This window comes from Glycine max, chromosome 20, assembly GCF_000004515.6.
Source record: "Glycine max cultivar Williams 82 chromosome 20, Glycine_max_v4.0, whole genome shotgun sequence".
Classification (NCBI taxonomy): Eukaryota; Viridiplantae; Streptophyta; class Magnoliopsida; order Fabales; family Fabaceae; genus Glycine; species Glycine max.
Genome location: NC_038256.2, coordinates 17,700,196 through 17,717,335, shown reverse-complemented (window position 1 = coordinate 17,717,335; position 17,140 = coordinate 17,700,196). Strand labels below are relative to the sequence as shown.

The 17,140-nt window shown below is 39.7% G+C and overlaps 1 protein-coding gene across 10 annotated transcripts in view; it reads right to left on the bottom strand.

Annotated features, from left to right (window-relative positions):
• The window catches only part of LOC100784039 (uncharacterized), a 33,066-nt gene extending 18,393 nt beyond the window's left edge, over positions 1–14,673 (bottom strand). For 4 of the 10 annotated variants that reach the window (XM_041013585.1, XM_041013586.1, XM_014772636.2 and 1 more), the window contains exons 1-3: positions 14,468–14,514; positions 13,614–13,863; positions 6,021–6,230 (exon numbers count right to left, since the gene is read on the bottom strand). In XM_041013585.1, the coding sequence (XP_040869519.1) occupies positions 6,021–6,230; positions 13,614–13,863; positions 14,468–14,469 (462 nt within the window). In that variant the 5' untranslated portion in view covers positions 14,470–14,514. The other 6 variants (XM_041013587.1, XM_014772639.2, XM_006605601.3 and 3 more) reach the window with 3 other exon arrangements.
• Positions 14,674–17,140: the final 2,467 nt, after the last annotated feature.

Here is a 17,140-nt window from a genome sequence, read left to right as displayed (position 1 = left end):
GACCTATCAAGTAACCAACAATCCATGATCCTAAAAGGTTTTGGGCCCCAATCAATCTCCTTAGAACGCAACACAATTGGACAATGATCCGAAAAATTCCTTGCAAGTGTAGCTTGAATACTGCTGGGCCATCTAACAAGCCACTCATGAGAAACTAAGAACCTGTCAAGTCTGCTTCTAGATGCGCCATTAGGTCTATACCAAGTAAACTTTCTGCCCAGCCAAGGAACCTCCATAACCTCAAATTCATCTATCCACTCATTGAATTCTCTGATACAGCTATCCTCAATCATTCTTTGAACATTGGTAAACCTTTCATCTGAGCTTCTTATGGAGTTAAAATCTCCCAAAATGCACCACAGCCCCCCATCCATTGATTGTCTCAACTGTTTTACTATATCCCACAAAATTCTTTTATTGTGTACGTCACATGGAGAATAAATAGTAACAAGGGTGACCAATTGAGCTTCTTGGACCCATTCCCCAACCATTAAAATAAAGCCACTACCACTGATTTTCCTCTATAATCTAAATGAATTATAATTCCATAAACATAGTATGCCACCTGCTGAATAGATAGGTGGCAGCAATTTCCAACTTACATCTACATGTCCCCATAAAGCCTGACACATAGCTTTGTCCACCATTTCTTTCTTTGTCTCTTGAAAAAAAATCATATCCACACCCTCCTGCTTAACCAATCTCCTTATTGCTCCCCATTTTAGACCCCTACCTAGGCCTCTAACATTATAGGAAATTATATTCATTGATTCATGTTGTTGTCATCCCTTCTATTTGCTTCTACTCTGTCCCTTTCCTCCATTTGCTGGAATTTTTGAATGATTGCCTCCTTGCTTCCCCCACCAATGAGACCCAATTGTTTGGCCATACTCCATAGTTGAGTTGCCTCAGGAATAGACTGATTGTCAGACTCTAGGATTGCCTCTGAGACTCCATTGCTGACCTGTGGCTGAGGGGAAAGGTCCTGAATAACCTTATGTGTTTCCCCTTGCAGTGTCGAAATGTTTGTGTGTTGAGGTTGTGTGTCTCCAGTATGTGATACAGCTCCTGAAATAGATGGAAGAAAGCCCAAATCTGATTTCTTGTTGCACCTTCTCTGCCGGGAATAAACCTGCCAAGTGTTTTCACCCCCCGTGCTTGTGGGTTAAGGCCCAAAGTGGACCTTTTGTCTTTGGGGGTACAATTAGAAATATCCTGGTCCTGAATTGTTGTATGTGCTGCTTCTTCATAATTAGGGCCCTCCACCTTCTTATATTCAAAATTTCCATGTGTAACCAAGCTGTCCTCAACCAATGCCACGTCACTATCTTCTGCACCGTAAGCTTTTTGACCCTTTTCCAACCCGTTAGACTCCCCAGTACCTTCATTTCCATTTTGGTGAAAATTCTGTGAGGCAGCATCCCTGTTGAGCAAGCTGACCCACTGCCTGACCCCCTTTTTGGCTATACCAACAGTATTGTTGATGGCCGATACCTGCAAAGTGGAATTCAAATTTGGTCCATGCAGGGATGTCGACTGGTTTCCGCCGTTGATCCGAGGATTAATATCATTATCCAGTGGGTAATGGCAGTCATTGTGACCAGTGGGTAAACGAGAAATCTCGTGGTCTTCGACGCCGGCGACAACCATCGCCACGACCTCGTGACGGGCTAAACGCAATTCTGTCTCCGGCGAGTGCGGCAGTTGTGGCACCCCCTGGTCATCGACGCCGACAGAGGACTTCGTCTTGACGCCCAAAACACCACGCGCTTTCGACTCTGACAAGTGTGGCACGTATTCCGCAAGGTCCCTGTTGATATGCGAGGAGCTATCGAGGAAGCTATCATCGGAGTTAATCTCCTCCGATGACCCTCTCACACTTCTCCCTCTCCGAATACAGTCTTGGTAACCACCGCAACACTCCTCGACGACGTGAACCATGAACTTCTCGTGTTCGATCACTACCTCCACCGTGTGTTGAATTAACGGCCGCCAGGGAGTTTTAATGAGAATCCGCGCTCTGTCCAATCTTCTCTTCTCCTCCACTGAGTCATCCAAGTCCACCAGCTCTCCCATAACAGCAACAATCTGGTTAATATATTTCGGATTCCAGGCCTGGATAGGAATCCCCCAGCATTGAATCCATGTAAGCCTACATCCTGCTCTCAAGCTCAGATTCCACCTTTCGATAGAGGAGAATACCCTTGTACCTCCTGCGCTTCCACCACTCATGAGTTGATCCGCTTCAGTGTCAGTGAGACCCAGTAAGAGGACTTGATCGTCACCCATGTATCTAGGGGTAACGTCCATTCCATTCCCCCAGAGAAGCTCTTCCTCCAATCGTTCAAACATAGTTGGATTTTTTAGGCGCCCTACCCACGCTTCCTTTAGCCACGAAGTGTCTTCTAGTTTGACTTCAATAAGAACCGAGGATGATGAGGTTTTATGGTTAACAAGGGTGTTTGATATCTTCTGATTTCCCGGTCTTCTGATGTTTCTTGTCAGCGCATCTGCGTATGATGTTGGCTTCATATGTTGATTTTGAAACTCAGCTCTTTGCTTTCTGACCGTGCATGCCCGTGTTTGGGTTGTCGCCGCTTCCTCCTTCTGCGCCCCCCTATCATACTTTGGGAGGTTGACAAACAATTTCAACCCCCCTATAACGATCCTGTCAAGCTGCTTCGCCAGGTAAGGGATATCATGCACCCCTATGAACCTAACAAAGCCATACCGTCTTCCCGTGAAATTTCTTCTTTTTGGGATGAAAATTTCCCTAACATCCCCCCATTTTTTGAAATGGTACCAAAGTTCTTTCTCTGTGATGTCATCAGCGAAACGGGAGAAATAGAAGAATGTAATATCCTTATGATCTCTCCAGTTAGTCACCGAATGTGTAAGCTTAGCTCTTCCTATGTTTCCGGCATAGTGCCGTCGGGATACCTCCCCGAGGCTCGCTCTATCTCGCCAGACTCTCTTACCTCTCACTCTATCTCTCCCCCACCCAGTGTTTCTCTCTCTACTCACTCTCTCTCTACTTATCTCTCTCTTCTTGTCTTGCCCAATGATGGGGATTACTATTATGAGGCAAAATGTCATATTCATAGACTATGCTTTCCCAGTCATCACATCACTAGTCACAATGCAAATGCCAGTATAAGGAGCTATAATAGATAAATTATAAGATACACATGATTCTTTGCTTACCACAGACTAATAATTGGTAGAGTATATGAAAATATCCAATAGTATCTTTATCATATCATAGAGCATTTTAAATTGTATTTAGGACTAGTTTCCTTATTTCCTCATTATCTTCTATTCGCTTAGTTTTCATGTTTTCTAATATTTTATGATTTGTTTTCCTTAATAAGGGTTGATGCTTTTGATTTTACATATCATATCCTCATATTTTAAAAAATCACATCACATCATGTCAAGTCAATATCAATTTCATAGTATTTTTGTCTCTATTACTATAGTTAAAACTCTAATTTTAATATGGTAACAAAGTGGTACTGTTATCTTTGATGTGTCCCACCATTACGCTATTGAGTTATGAAAATCCAGAGCTTCATTTTATTCCCATGTTTTTATTCCTTATAGCAATCTCTTTTTCTTGCTTTGTCTTGGATTCTCCTTTGTGCCTTCATTGCACAGATTTTCTCTCACAAGTGTTTACAATAATAGCATCCTCATCTTCATATTCTGGAATGTCAGCACCATGCACTACCTTCCCAGCCTCCATTCAACCTCAAACTTGTCCCTTGTTTAATTGTTGATGATCACCATTTCTGTTTTAACCATCATCAAGCCCAACCACACCTATTACAAAAGTCCTTATGCAAAAAATCTTGTCCACTTTCATAGCAGTTTCCTATTAAGAAGGTATATGTAAGATCCACCTTGTCCTGAAGGTGGAAGTGAGGAAAGGTTCCCTGAATTGCTACTACTAGTCCCCAACTATTTTCACATTCTGGTAGGTGTTGCAACTTAATGAGCACCTCCACCACTCTTGATGCATATCTTCTAGATTATAAAACTGCTTCAGGCTGGACTTCTAACTCCTGCTTTTTTTACAACACTTGAGGCAGCAGTTGGGGAGTTTGACCAGGAAGAATGGCTCTCTTCAAAAGGGAGACATGGAAGACGGGATGCATGCGATTCCTGGCTGGTAAATCTAGCTTATATGTGTAGAAAGAGACAATGGAGAAAGAGAGAGCGGCATGAGTAAGCAGTAATTAGGTACTCTACAATGTGTAGCTACCCTCATATTTATAATACTAGGTTAAGCATATACAAGCACTTGGGCCAATACATACTAAAACCCATTTATTCTAAACAGCTCTAACATAAACGACTCTTAACAATATGCAACATTCGGCCCAATCTTTTTCGGCACTTGATATGGCCGATAGAAGCCCAATACAGCATCAAAACCTTCAGATTTTGGTAAGCCCACAATGAAATTCATGCTGATGTCTTCCCATACAGCATTTGGAGCTCTATTTTATTCTCATTCTTTCTTCCTTATAGCAATCTCTTTTTTGCTGCTGCTGTCCATCACTAGTCACTTTGTCTCAGATTCTCCTTTGTGCCTTCATTGCACAGATTTTCTCACATTTTTACAATAATAGCAACCTCGTCTTAATGTTCTGGAACATGAGTACCATGCACCACCTTCCCAAGCTATGTTCAACCTCAAGCCTGTCCCTTGTTTAATTGTTGATCACCCTTTCCGTTTTGACCATAATCAAGCCCAAACACACCAATTAGAAAAAAGTCCTGATGCAAAAATCTGGGCCACCGTCACGGCAGCCACCTAGCAATACACTTCATTGTATTAGAATATTAGAGCATGTGTTGTATAACTGTATAAACAGATTTTGTAATTTTGTGTACTTGTAAGGGTTGTTAACCTTTGCTAACAGCACTTCTCTAGCCTTAGATATCTGATAACAGATTAGTTAGTTTGTTAGTTGATTCAGTTAGTCTATTTGTTAATTCAGTTAGCCTTTGCTGTTAGTTAGTTAGATTCTGTTATTGCTAGTGTAAAGGTTCAGAGGTGTATGTATACCTCTCATTGTAACCAACTCAGATTAACTTCTCAGTCTAGTAATAATATCAGTCTTTTCTCTCAATTTACTCATCTTCTCAAATACTTTCTCACCTTCTCAAACACTTTATCACTCAGTTTTATCAAATATATTGCAGCTACAATTATTATCAAATCAGAACTACAGCCAGAATATTCCATAATATCTCTATCCTATCTAAGAGTCTTAGATTATCATTCGGATTAATTTCCTTATTTTCTCATTATCTCTTACAATTGGTTTTCATATTTTCCTATATCATGATTTGTTTTCTCATTTAACGGGGATTGTGATAGAACTGGACCAGAATTGGGGAAAAATCGTTTTTATTTGAATTAACGCTATAGCACAATGGTTACACACTGATGAATTCGAGGTCTCATCACCCTCCTACTATCTCCAGTTTTCTGTTTAACCTCTAACTAACCTCTCCCAATGTTATTTATAGCCTCTTAACTAACTAACAATTGGTTATAACTAACTAACAGATAGTTACCCTAATTGTCCTAACAAACTGACAGCTCTCTAACTCTTCCAAGGATATTTTCTAACATACACCTTTCTCCATCTATTTCCCCCTCTATCAGATTGTTATTAGAATAAATATGCATTAATGCATTAGGTTTTATATATCATATCATCACATTGTAACTAGTCATATCATATTATATCATATCAAATCAATACAAATTTCATAGTATTCTGTCTGTATTCTCTCCCTCTATACCTGAAACCTTATCATTTCAATAATAATCATATAATCATATAGTAAAACAATGCCTATACTCTTGGAACATTTTACCCAAACACCATATTACTAGTAACAACGTAAATTCAGGAGTATAAGGAGATATAAAAGATAAATATCAGAGATGCATGATTCTTTGCTTGAGCACAAACATCAAGAATCATATAGCAAAATAATACCTCTATTCCTGGAATTTGAAGTGTACGAAAATCACAAAATATATACTGCCCTTGTGGAAGTTTCAATGAAATATGAGGTCCATGGGAAATTCTCTGTTTCTGTCTCTTCTCCTCGTCCTCAAATCCAGCTATTCTTAAATCTGTTTTTGCATTTTGTAAAACCTCTTCAACCTCATTTGTTGGTACACCCATCATTATAATTGACCTGGCCTGCAGAGTAAAGATAGTGTGACTTAAGGGAACTGTACACCAATTTAGTCAACAAATCCACCATATCCAGTGGTAAAATAGTGCTAATACAAGCATACATAAAATGAACAAAAAAGACTTCTTATATGAATAAACAATTCAATGAATCCTAGTGAAGAAATGAATTAGGATAATAAGAAAAAGATTTCTGCCATTTCACTGTAGAGTGTTCCTCAACAGAAAGGCTAATGGGAAGAATGAATTATATTTTGACATTTCAATTGAATAACCTAACATGAAAAGAATTTTTTTTCCTTTCCATATTCAAAAAATTTAGAACAATTGCAACCCAAGATGGAAGGAATAAATAAAATGATAAAATAGTTAGTAGAATAGTGATAGGAACTGAAACTCAGAGTCAAGGGAAACAAAAAATAAATGGATAATCATGTTATTAATCAAAGTAACAACAAGAGAAGTAGAGAAGAACTATCTCGGCTGAGATATTCCCAAAAGCAATGCTCGTCACAGTGAATAAATCTTCCTCAACAACGGCTACAGCTAATGCCCAAGATATTTCCAAATTCCACTTTCCCAACATATCTGTAAGACAATAAGTCTATGACTTACACCTCTCTTCTCACTCACAATGTTCCCCCAACAAAATAACCAACTTCTCACTCACAATGTTCCCTCCCTGCCAGCTCACTGTTCTTCTTTCTTAGGTTAATTTGGAACTCATATCACCATTTCACCACCTCTTCTACTCAACTATGCATGACATTGATCAATGGGTTCAAGGCTCAGACTCCTATCAAATAGCATATCAAAAGAACCACAACCACTCAAGTCTGCTGAAGAATGTGGGTCAAACGATCAAATTCTATCCTGAGGCTTGAAATCTCAGAGTTCTTAGGATAACAGAAAGAGGAAATGAAAAATGGGAAAGGGAATTTTCATTAACCACTTAGCAGTGATGTACAGATAGGTATTTATAGACTGTTCTGTCTTTATGACAGCTGTCACAACTAATTCTAACTACCCGAGATTGCAGTTTAAGAACTGCATCGCTTACAATACTCTAATACTAAGCAGTCAATTATAGTTTTATTCAAATAGGAACTATTAGGGAAAAGCAGCTACTACAATGCAAAGATTTATAGAACCACAAAACTATATCCATATGAATGAGACACTAAGAAACATATTTTTCATGTAAAACTACTTCTTTCATGGGTAGAGAGAGAAACACTGGGTGGGGGAGAGATAGGCTTAGAGATCATGTAACAATGAGAGACAGAGTGAGCTTAGGGGAGAATCTCCGACGGGTATACCTAGGAAACAATGGAAGAGACCAGCAAAACGCCATCTCTAACTAGAGGGATCACAAGGACATCTCAACCTTCTACTTCACTCAGTTTTCGGACGACATTACAGAAAAGGAGCTGTGGCATTATTTCAAAAAGTGGGGGGATGTGAATCTTCATACCCAATCGAAGAAACTACAATGGAAGGCGATATGGTTTTGTCAGATTCAAAGGGGTTAATGACTCTCACTACTTGGCAAAACAGCTGGACAAAATCGTTATTGGGGGATTGAAGTTATACGTTAACATCCCAAGGCATGGTAGGGGGATGCCAAGAAAGGTGGCCTCAGGAAACAAACAACAGAACTACGCTGGGAGTAATCACAATGAAGCTGATGGAGCTGCAAAACAGCACTGTGTCAAGCAGGGCTCATATGCGGCGGCACTGGTAAGAAACATCAGACCCACGGGACAAAGGCCGGCTTACAATAGCCATGCCCAAAGACATCAAGCATCCTTATACTCAATGCACCTCGACATAGGACCAGAAGACAACAACTGGTTGAAGGAAGCGCGGGTTGGGCGTTTAAAAAATGTTTCCATGTTTGATAGATTAGAGGATGAGTTACTATGGGAGACAGGAATGGACTTATCACCCAAGTACATAGGGGATGATCTACTCCTTCTACTGGGGGTCTCACTGATGCCGGAGCAGAACAAGTCATGAACGGCGGACAATACGGCAGTGCATCGATGTTCTATTCAATAGAGAAATGGAGCCCAAGCTTACACACAGGCTTCAGGCTAACTTGGGTGCAATGCTGGGGTATCCCACTTTAGGCTTGGGATATGAAACATATTCAGAAGATATTGGTAGCTTTGGGGGAAACGGTGGACATGGATGACGACGCAGAGGACAAACGCAGGCTAGACAGAGCTCGGGTGCTCGTCAAGACCCCATGGAGCCCGACAATCAAGCACACCGTCGACGTCCATATAGGTGCCGAGTGCTTTAAAGTGTTTGTAGTGGAGGAATGTGGTGGTGGCGACCATCACTACCGTAGAGGACGCGGCAGTTTCAATGGATCGTCGGAGGAGATTGACTTCGACAACAGCCACCTCGGGAACCTAACTCCCAGATCGGCAACTTCTCTGGAGAAGGTAGGAGACATGCAAGACCCACCGGCGCCGACAATGGCAGCTGAGCCATGCAGGACCAACAACTCGCCCACCGCCGGCAGCGTCGACCATGGAGTAATCCTATTATCCAGTGGACAACGGGTGCGCAACCACCCACTGGGTAAAGCCATTAGCCCGCAGATCCTACGCAGCACTCCACAGGTCACATCAGCTGATCAGATGAGGTTGGTAGGGTGTTAGGAAACGATCACCTACCTTCCAGACAAAACATCTAAAATAGGGGTGATTCAACGTGAAGGGAGCGCAAAATGTGAAGTCAGGGAGAACCAAAGACAAGATAAAGGAAAAAGTGAAATGGGAGAGAGCAGTGGGGCGGTAGAGTCATGGACTGCACCAGGAAAAGAAATTTGTGACGTGGCAGCAACAAGTGAGGTGGCAGTCACACAAACCTTGCATGGCGGAAGTGAAAATGCTAGAGACAAAAATTGTAAAAGGCAGGAGATCTATGTGGTAGCACAAAAAATTGACTCAAGTAAGGAGGGAGATAGCAGTCACGTGGAGGAAGGTAGGCCCAATAAAAGGGTGGGGCTTTCTATTTACACCCCTACACAGGCCACACAAGTTTTGGACCTTACTCCACAAAACAGCAAGGGAGGATCTGAAAGTTATTGTCAGGTATACTCCAAACAGAGGAGGTATCAAAAGAAATTAAATATGGGACATCTTGCCAGAAATAGAAACAGGAATGGTTAACTTGCACCCTCTGCAAATAGAGGATATGACTCAACACGGGCCTGCTGTCAACACCAACAATGTCCCGAATCCAGAACCAGCACCACACAGTGAAGGCCAAGAAAAAATGTTGGAAACACAACAGACTGAAGAGGCTATCAATATCTGGAACATGGCTAAGCAATTGGTGCTACAGGAGGAGATGCACAGCACATAATCATTTAGAAATTAAAGGAAATGGAGGAAAGAGATAAGAAGGAAGCAAAGAGGTTGGGAATCAACAGCAGCTGTCCATGAATATTGTATCATACAATGTCAGGGGTTTAGGGAGGGGAGTAAAATGGACAGCCATTCAAAGATTGATCAAGAAGGAGAATGCAGACATGGTATGTTTGCAGGAGACAAAGAAAGCGCCGATTGATAAAGCCACGTGTCAATCATTATGGGGGGAAGCTGAGGTTAGCTGAGAGATTCAACCTACTAATAACACAGTAGGAGACATCTTATGTTTGTGGAGTGAAAAGATATTCAAGCTACAAAGGATAGTCATCGGCAATGGTTTTATTCTACTGACAGGAGAATGGATTAGGGAGGCACAGCAAGTCAACATAGTTACTATATACTCCCCAAGTGAAACTCAACATAAGAGGACACTGTGGGATCAGGTAAGGCAGCAGAAACACTCACTGTCTGGGGATCTTTGGGGCATTTTTGGTGATTTTAACATCATCAGGGAACCAACTGAAAGATTTGGCACAAGTCAAAGGGACCCAGGGAATAACAGCATCAAAGAATTCAATGATTGGATAGATGATTTGGAGGTTGTTGAGGCACCATGGCTGGGAAGAAAATTCACCTAGGTCAAACCAAATGGGACCTCCAGGAGTAAGCTTGACAGATTCCTGCTTTCCCCTGAGTGGCTTGACAAATGGCCTGCAAGCACTCAAATCACTTTACCCAGGAACTTTTCAAACCACTGTCCAATCTTGCTTAGGTCTATATCCGTCAACTGGAGTCCTAAACCTTTTAGGATTCTAGACTGCTGGTTATCAGACAATTCTTTCAAAGAAACTGTGCACAATTGCTGGTCCTCCAATCAGTAATCAGGATGGGGAGGTTATGTTCTCAATGAAAAAATAAAGAGACTCAAATAAAGGCTGAAAATTTGGAATAAGGAGAACTATGGAGATACTTACAAGAAGGTCAAGAAGATTGAAGATGAACTAAACAAAATGGAGGAGGATACAACCCAATGACAGCTATCTACTCAAGAAAAGATGAAAAGGAGACAATTACAAGAAGCTCTATGGGTAGCTGCACAAGCTCATGAATGGCTATTGAGGCAGAAGGCGAGATCAAGATGGCTCAAGCAAGGAGACTGCAATTCACGTTACTTTCACTTGATGATGAATGCTAACCGAAGGCACAACTCTCTAAAGGGAGTCATGATTGATGGAACATGGATTGATGACCTATATAAGGTGAAGGAGGAAGTTAGATCATTCTTCTCACAAAGATTTCAAGAAGCAGATACACATCGACCTAGGCTGGATGGAATTTGTTTTCAGTCAATTAGTCAGCAACATAATGACATGTTGGTGGATCACTTTCAAGAGGAGGAAGTAAAACAGGCTATATGGGATTGTGGGAGTGATAAAAGCCCAGGTCTTGATGGAATGAATTTTAAATTCACCAAGCAGTTTTGGCAGCTAATTAAATCTGATGTTCTTCGTTTTCTAGATGAATTTTATGCCAATGGCGTCTTCCCAAGGGGTTACAATGCATCCTTCATAGTTCTAATTCCCAAGGTAGCTAATCCTCAATTCTTGAATGACTACAAACCTATCTCACTAATAGATTGTATGTACAAGATAGTCTCCAAAAGTGCTGGCTAAAAGACTAAAGAAGGTGATGACCTTTATCGTAGATGAGACCCAATCTGCATTCATTGAGGGAAGACATCTACTACATAGTGCCCTCATTGCAAATGAGGTGATTGAAGAGGCCAAAAGAAGTAGTAAATCTTGTCTTGTGTTCAAAGTAGATTATGAGAAGGCATACGACTCGGTGTCATGGGATTTTCTATTGTACATGCTGGAAAGAACAGGATTCAATTCCAAATGGGTCAAATGGATTGCGGGGTGTTTGAAATTTGCGTCTATTTCGATTTTGGTCAATGGCAACCCCACGACTGAGTTCTTCCCCAAAAGGGGTCTGAGGCAAGGGGATCCACTAGCACCTTTCTTATATAATGTGGTAGCTGAAGCTCTGAATGAGCTGTTGAGGAGAGCTAAGGAGGAAAATTTGTATAAGGGCTTCCAAGTAGGCTCCAATAATGTGGATATTAGTATCTTACAGTATGCTGATGACACAATCTTTTTTGGGGAGGCAACTATGGAGAACGTAAAAGCAATCAAAACTATCCTGAGGACGTTTGAACTTGCATCAGGCCTAAAAATAAATTTTGCAAAGAGCTGTTTTGGAGCTCTTGGTGAAACAGATCAATGGAAGCAACAGGCAGCCAAATATTTGAACTGTGGCTTGCTGACTTTTCCTCTAGTTTATCTGGGTATACCTATAGGGGCCAACCTAAGGCGACGACAGATGTGGGATCCCATTATTCAAAAATGTGAGGAAAGTTAGCAAAGTGGAAACAGAGACACCTATCCTTTGGGGGGAGAGTGACACTAATACAATCAGTGCTAACATCGATTCCCATCTACTTCTTTTCTTTTTTCAGGGTACCTAAAGCGGTGGTGGATAGGCTGGTGAGAATACAACGTCAATTCCTATGGGGAGGTGGACCTGACCAAAACAAGATGGCATGGATCAGATGGGACATAGTGTGCTTACCAAAAGAAAACAGAGGCCTGGGCATCAAGAACATCAGCAATTTTAACTCTGCATTGCTCGGCAAATGGGAGTGGAATCTTATGCAAAACAAAGGAGAATTATGGGCTAGGGTATTAGAATCCAAATATGGCGGATGAAGGGGTTTGATTGATGCAACTTCAGTAGCCCATGAATCAATTTGGTGGAGAGATTTAAAAAAAGGTTCTTTTTCATTCACATCAGGGGCAGCTTATCCAAAATGGTATGAAGTGGAGGGTTTGAAGTAGAGATAAAATTAAATTCTGGGAGGATAGGTGACTAGGTGGGGAGGATACATTCGCAGGAAAATATCCTAGACTTTATTTGATATCATCACAGCAGCATCAGCTTGTCTGACAGATGGGAAGTCACAAGGATATAGGCTGGGAGTGGAATTTCACCTGGAGAAAGCCACTGTTTGACAGTGAAATTGACTTGGCTGTCAATTTTCTAAGAGAAGTTGAAGGTAAGGTCATACAACAACAAGGATTTGATGTTTGGGAGTGGACTAGAGACCCAACAGGCCAATATTCAACACGCAATGCCTATAATATGCTAGGGGAGGAAGCAGCAGTGGGAAGTCAAGAGGAGTGCTTTGAGAAAGTGTGGAGATTAAAGATTCCCAGCAGAATAGCGGTCTTTGCGTGGAGGCTACTTAGAGATAGGCTGCCTACAAGACAAAATCTGCAGAGGAGACAAGTGCAACTCACAGATACGCTTTGCCCATTTTGCAAAAATGAAGAGGAGGGTGCATCACACTTATTCTTCCATTGCAGCAGAATCCAACCTATTTGGTGGGAAACCATGTCATGGCTGAATATAAAAGGTGCTTTTCCGTTAATTCCACAACAACATTTTCTTCAACACATAGGTGTTCAAGTTGATGGTGTAAGGATCCAGAGATGGTAATGCTGGTGGTTAGCTTTAACATGGTCTATTTGGAAGCTCCGAAATAGTATAGTGTTCTCTAATGCAACCTTCAATGCTAATAAACTGTTTGAAGATGCCACATTCCTCATTTGGACTTGGCTAAGGGGCTTCGAGAAAGATTTCACAATTCATTTTAATCAATGGTCAAGTAGTATTAGACAAGGTTTTTTGTATCAGTAGAGGATAGAACAGTTTGGAAAGTAACACATGTAAATTTCAATTATAACCTTACTTTGGTTCTCCTTCAGACTATGTTTGTCTGATTGTGGAATCAGTAGTATGGTATACCTTATCTGTGTAATATCAGTACCCCTGGTACTTCATTTTTACATAAATACAATTTTATCTTTGCCGATCAAAAAAAAATATTTTTCATCTAGCTAAATCTTAACCCTCATGATACAGAATGTGTAAATGACAGTACCTCGGTAATTGAAGTTTCCTGCAGACTTAAAAGTGCATGTTCCTTGGAAAAGGGGGCCAGAAGTTTTGACGTTCTGGCAGAAATCTGTGGAACAATGAACCGCATGGTATCTTCTTTGATATTTGTTAACTTTTGCAATTCCTGCCCTAGATCCTTCACATTGGCTCCTATATTCATCTCGACAACAAATTTCTTTCCCCTCCATGTAACAGAGATGTTAATCTGGCTAAATTGAGGTTGCATATTTGACCTACAAGAACCAAAACAAGTCTTGTTATTTTCCAGTGATTATATTTTTTATGGTACAAAAAGTGCCCCAAAAGGAATATTAGAGACAACTAACACATCTTTGTGTACAGGGATATCCCTTAAGGTGAACTTGCCGTGTAAGTTAACCCCAACCAAAACAAGCTTTAAAAAATTCCCCTTCTCATGTGAGTGCCAATATTTGGAAAACTAAAATTGAACAATTCTTATAAGGGCAATCTCAAACACTCTGAATGCAGCTACGGATCCCAGCAACAACAAAACAATGCAAATTAAACCATAAGGCATAAGCGAGTAAAGTCAACAACTTCACGTAGATATGCATATGCAGCCAAATTTGACAAAAATTAATCATACCAACAAATTATTTCAAAATGAGTATCAGTAATTTGACAAGTTTTAAAATAGATTCACAACTTCCATAACAAAATTCTAGAAAATTGAAGAAACCCAAGCGAGAATTCGTAATTCGACGCCGACATCAACCACAAAACAGATAAAATGAAAACAAAAAAAACAAAAACAAAGCAACAATTTTGTAACAAAAACAGCAACAGGAAATAGTATAGAGAAAAGAGAAAATTGACATGATCAGAATTGAAATTGCATCGACTAAGCAGGAAGAGGATTGGGTTACCTGACACAAAAGAGTGAAAGATTGAGGAAAGGTCAATTAAGACGGGGAGATTGACGTGTGCGCTAACGCATATTCACACCACGTCGAAGAATCTAGATGCGTATTTGTATTTCGTTATTAATTAATTTATAAAGTAATCTACTATGTCTACCACTACAGCGTTGGTATGGGAGAGCTTCATAGGTCTCTCGTTCTGGGAAAGTTATGAGAGCCGTTGGATCTTTTTATTTTAAGGGAGAGTCGTTGGATTTAATAATTTTTTAATCGTGTGGATGCGCTTTTGAAGGCTCCCTACCATGAAAGTAGCATAAATTGAATCTATCTATATAAATCATATATAAAAAAAAAGACTTTATATAATTGAAAACTTTCCCGTGTTATTTTTTCACTTATTTTCGAATTAAATCTAATTAAATTAATTTTAATTAATTAATTAATTAAATTAATAAATAATAAATACAAATTTAATTATTGATTTAATATATTTCGTTTTTTATTTTTAAGTTGATTTAAGTTTTTATTAAATCTAAAATTATTGGATTCAAATAAAAAAAAAAAAACATGTTAACACTTATTTTCTAATATACATTTGAATAATAATTAGTTTTAAATGACACAAACACTTACTTGTTTGCTGCTAATTGGAACTTAGTTTTAGAATGTGCAAGACACAAAAATCGAGAACTTATCATGAAAAGTAGATGCACATTCAATTTGCAATCGTCTGAAGTAAGCTTGCCTTGTCCTAATTTCTTCTTTGTATTGTTTGATATACAAACGCAACTACGAGCCATAATTAGAGAACTCTCGTTCTGAGAAGGTTGGGCTCTCCTCAAGATCTTCATGATAGATGTCCTTTACATGGAAGGATTCCCTAAACTTAACACAATTGCAGGGAAGAACCACATTGAAGATGACCATCAAACCTAGAAGTTGTTGAAGGTCTAGAGGAGTGGAGAAAGGCATTTCATCATAAGCAACCTCTCTACTTCTCCATATTGTAGCTCCTGGAGGGTAAACCTTCATGTCAGATGGTGTATGTTCAAAGATTATGTTGTTGAGATTTGGCGGAGAGGGATTCCTTTAAGGAAACCCCCTTATATGACTTGCTCTTCCAAAATAGTTGAAAAGAGCATAGACCTCTTCTTCTAAGGTCTCTAAGGATGAATAACAGAAAGGATCATCAATCCCTAGCACACATTCTGATGCAATCCTACCCCGCAAGGGCATTGGATAGAAGACTCCAAGTAGAATGGGCCAAAGATGCAAGAGAAGGCCCTAGGGTTCTTATGAGCCTTAGGGTAGATTTCGGGCCCATGGACTAAGTACGAGCCCACTTATCTTTGTACATATTAGAATAAGGTTTCATTAATTTTGGGTCTTGTATTTTGGGCTCCATAATGTAGGTAGGGTACCCTAGAAATATATGATTTTTCAGCCCTTGTATTTTAGGGCACCTAGACTAGTTTTTGTATTAGGGGTAGTTTTGTAATTTCACATGCACTAAGTGGATATTTGATGTGTGTGGTTGAAAATAAATTTAATTGAATTGGTAGAAGCCCAATCCAATTAAATTTTAGAGGGGGAGGTGAGCATTTGCTTACTACACCCCATTGCCACATCATATAGTCACACTTTGTGCATGTCCTTCATGCTTTTCATGCCTCATGACACCTAAGCACACTTAGTGGAGAATCTTAGAATTGATCTTGGATTAATGGGCTGAACCATAACTAAAATTCACTAATCATAATTAGTGAAATTTTGGCTCCAAAGTTTGGCTCCACAAATTCAATTTCAAATTCAAGTGAAATTTGAATTTCCCTCCAATTTTGTGTGACACTTAGACTATAAATAGAGGTCATGTGTGTGCATTTTTTTCAACTTTGATCATTTGAATATTAAATTTCAGATTTCAAAGCTCATTTGGAGCACAAAATTCCGTGCTCTTCTCTCCCTCTCCCTTCATTCATCTCCTTCTTCCTCCAAGCTCTTATCCATGACCTCCTATGGTGGTGAGCTTCTTCTAAACTCATCTTTTCCTTGAAGTGGCGTCTCCTCTCTCTCTTCCTTCTCCATTCCGCTGTCATTCATCTTCCAAGAAGCAAAGGAATCCATTGATGAAGAAGATCCTAGGCCTACAAGCTCCAATGGAGCTTGCATCATGTGGTATCAAGAGCATCTTCATCTAGGTGATGTTCTTTTGCTTCCTCTATCTTTTTGTTCGGTGAATTCTCTTTAATTCCTTGTTCTTCATCTTATTCTCCATGTATATCCTCCATTGTCTTGTGGTTTGGTGCTGTTTAGAGTAGATTCAAAAAAAAAATAAACCAATTAAATCTTAGATCTACACTTGTTCTTGCATTTCTATGGTTCAAATTTTGTAGATCTACTCTTGAATCTTGTTTTTGTGTTTATTTTAGGTTCTATCAATTTTCATTCATAATATTCTTGTACTGAACCTTTAGATCTAAATTTTGTTCCAAAATATTGATTAGAAAAAAAAACACAAAAATCTAAGTGTAAATCACTTAATCCATGTTGTCTTAGAGTCATGTTTAGTCATAGTAATTGTCACATTATGTTCTAAGTTTGTGTTGAATTTTATTTTGTTGATTGAATT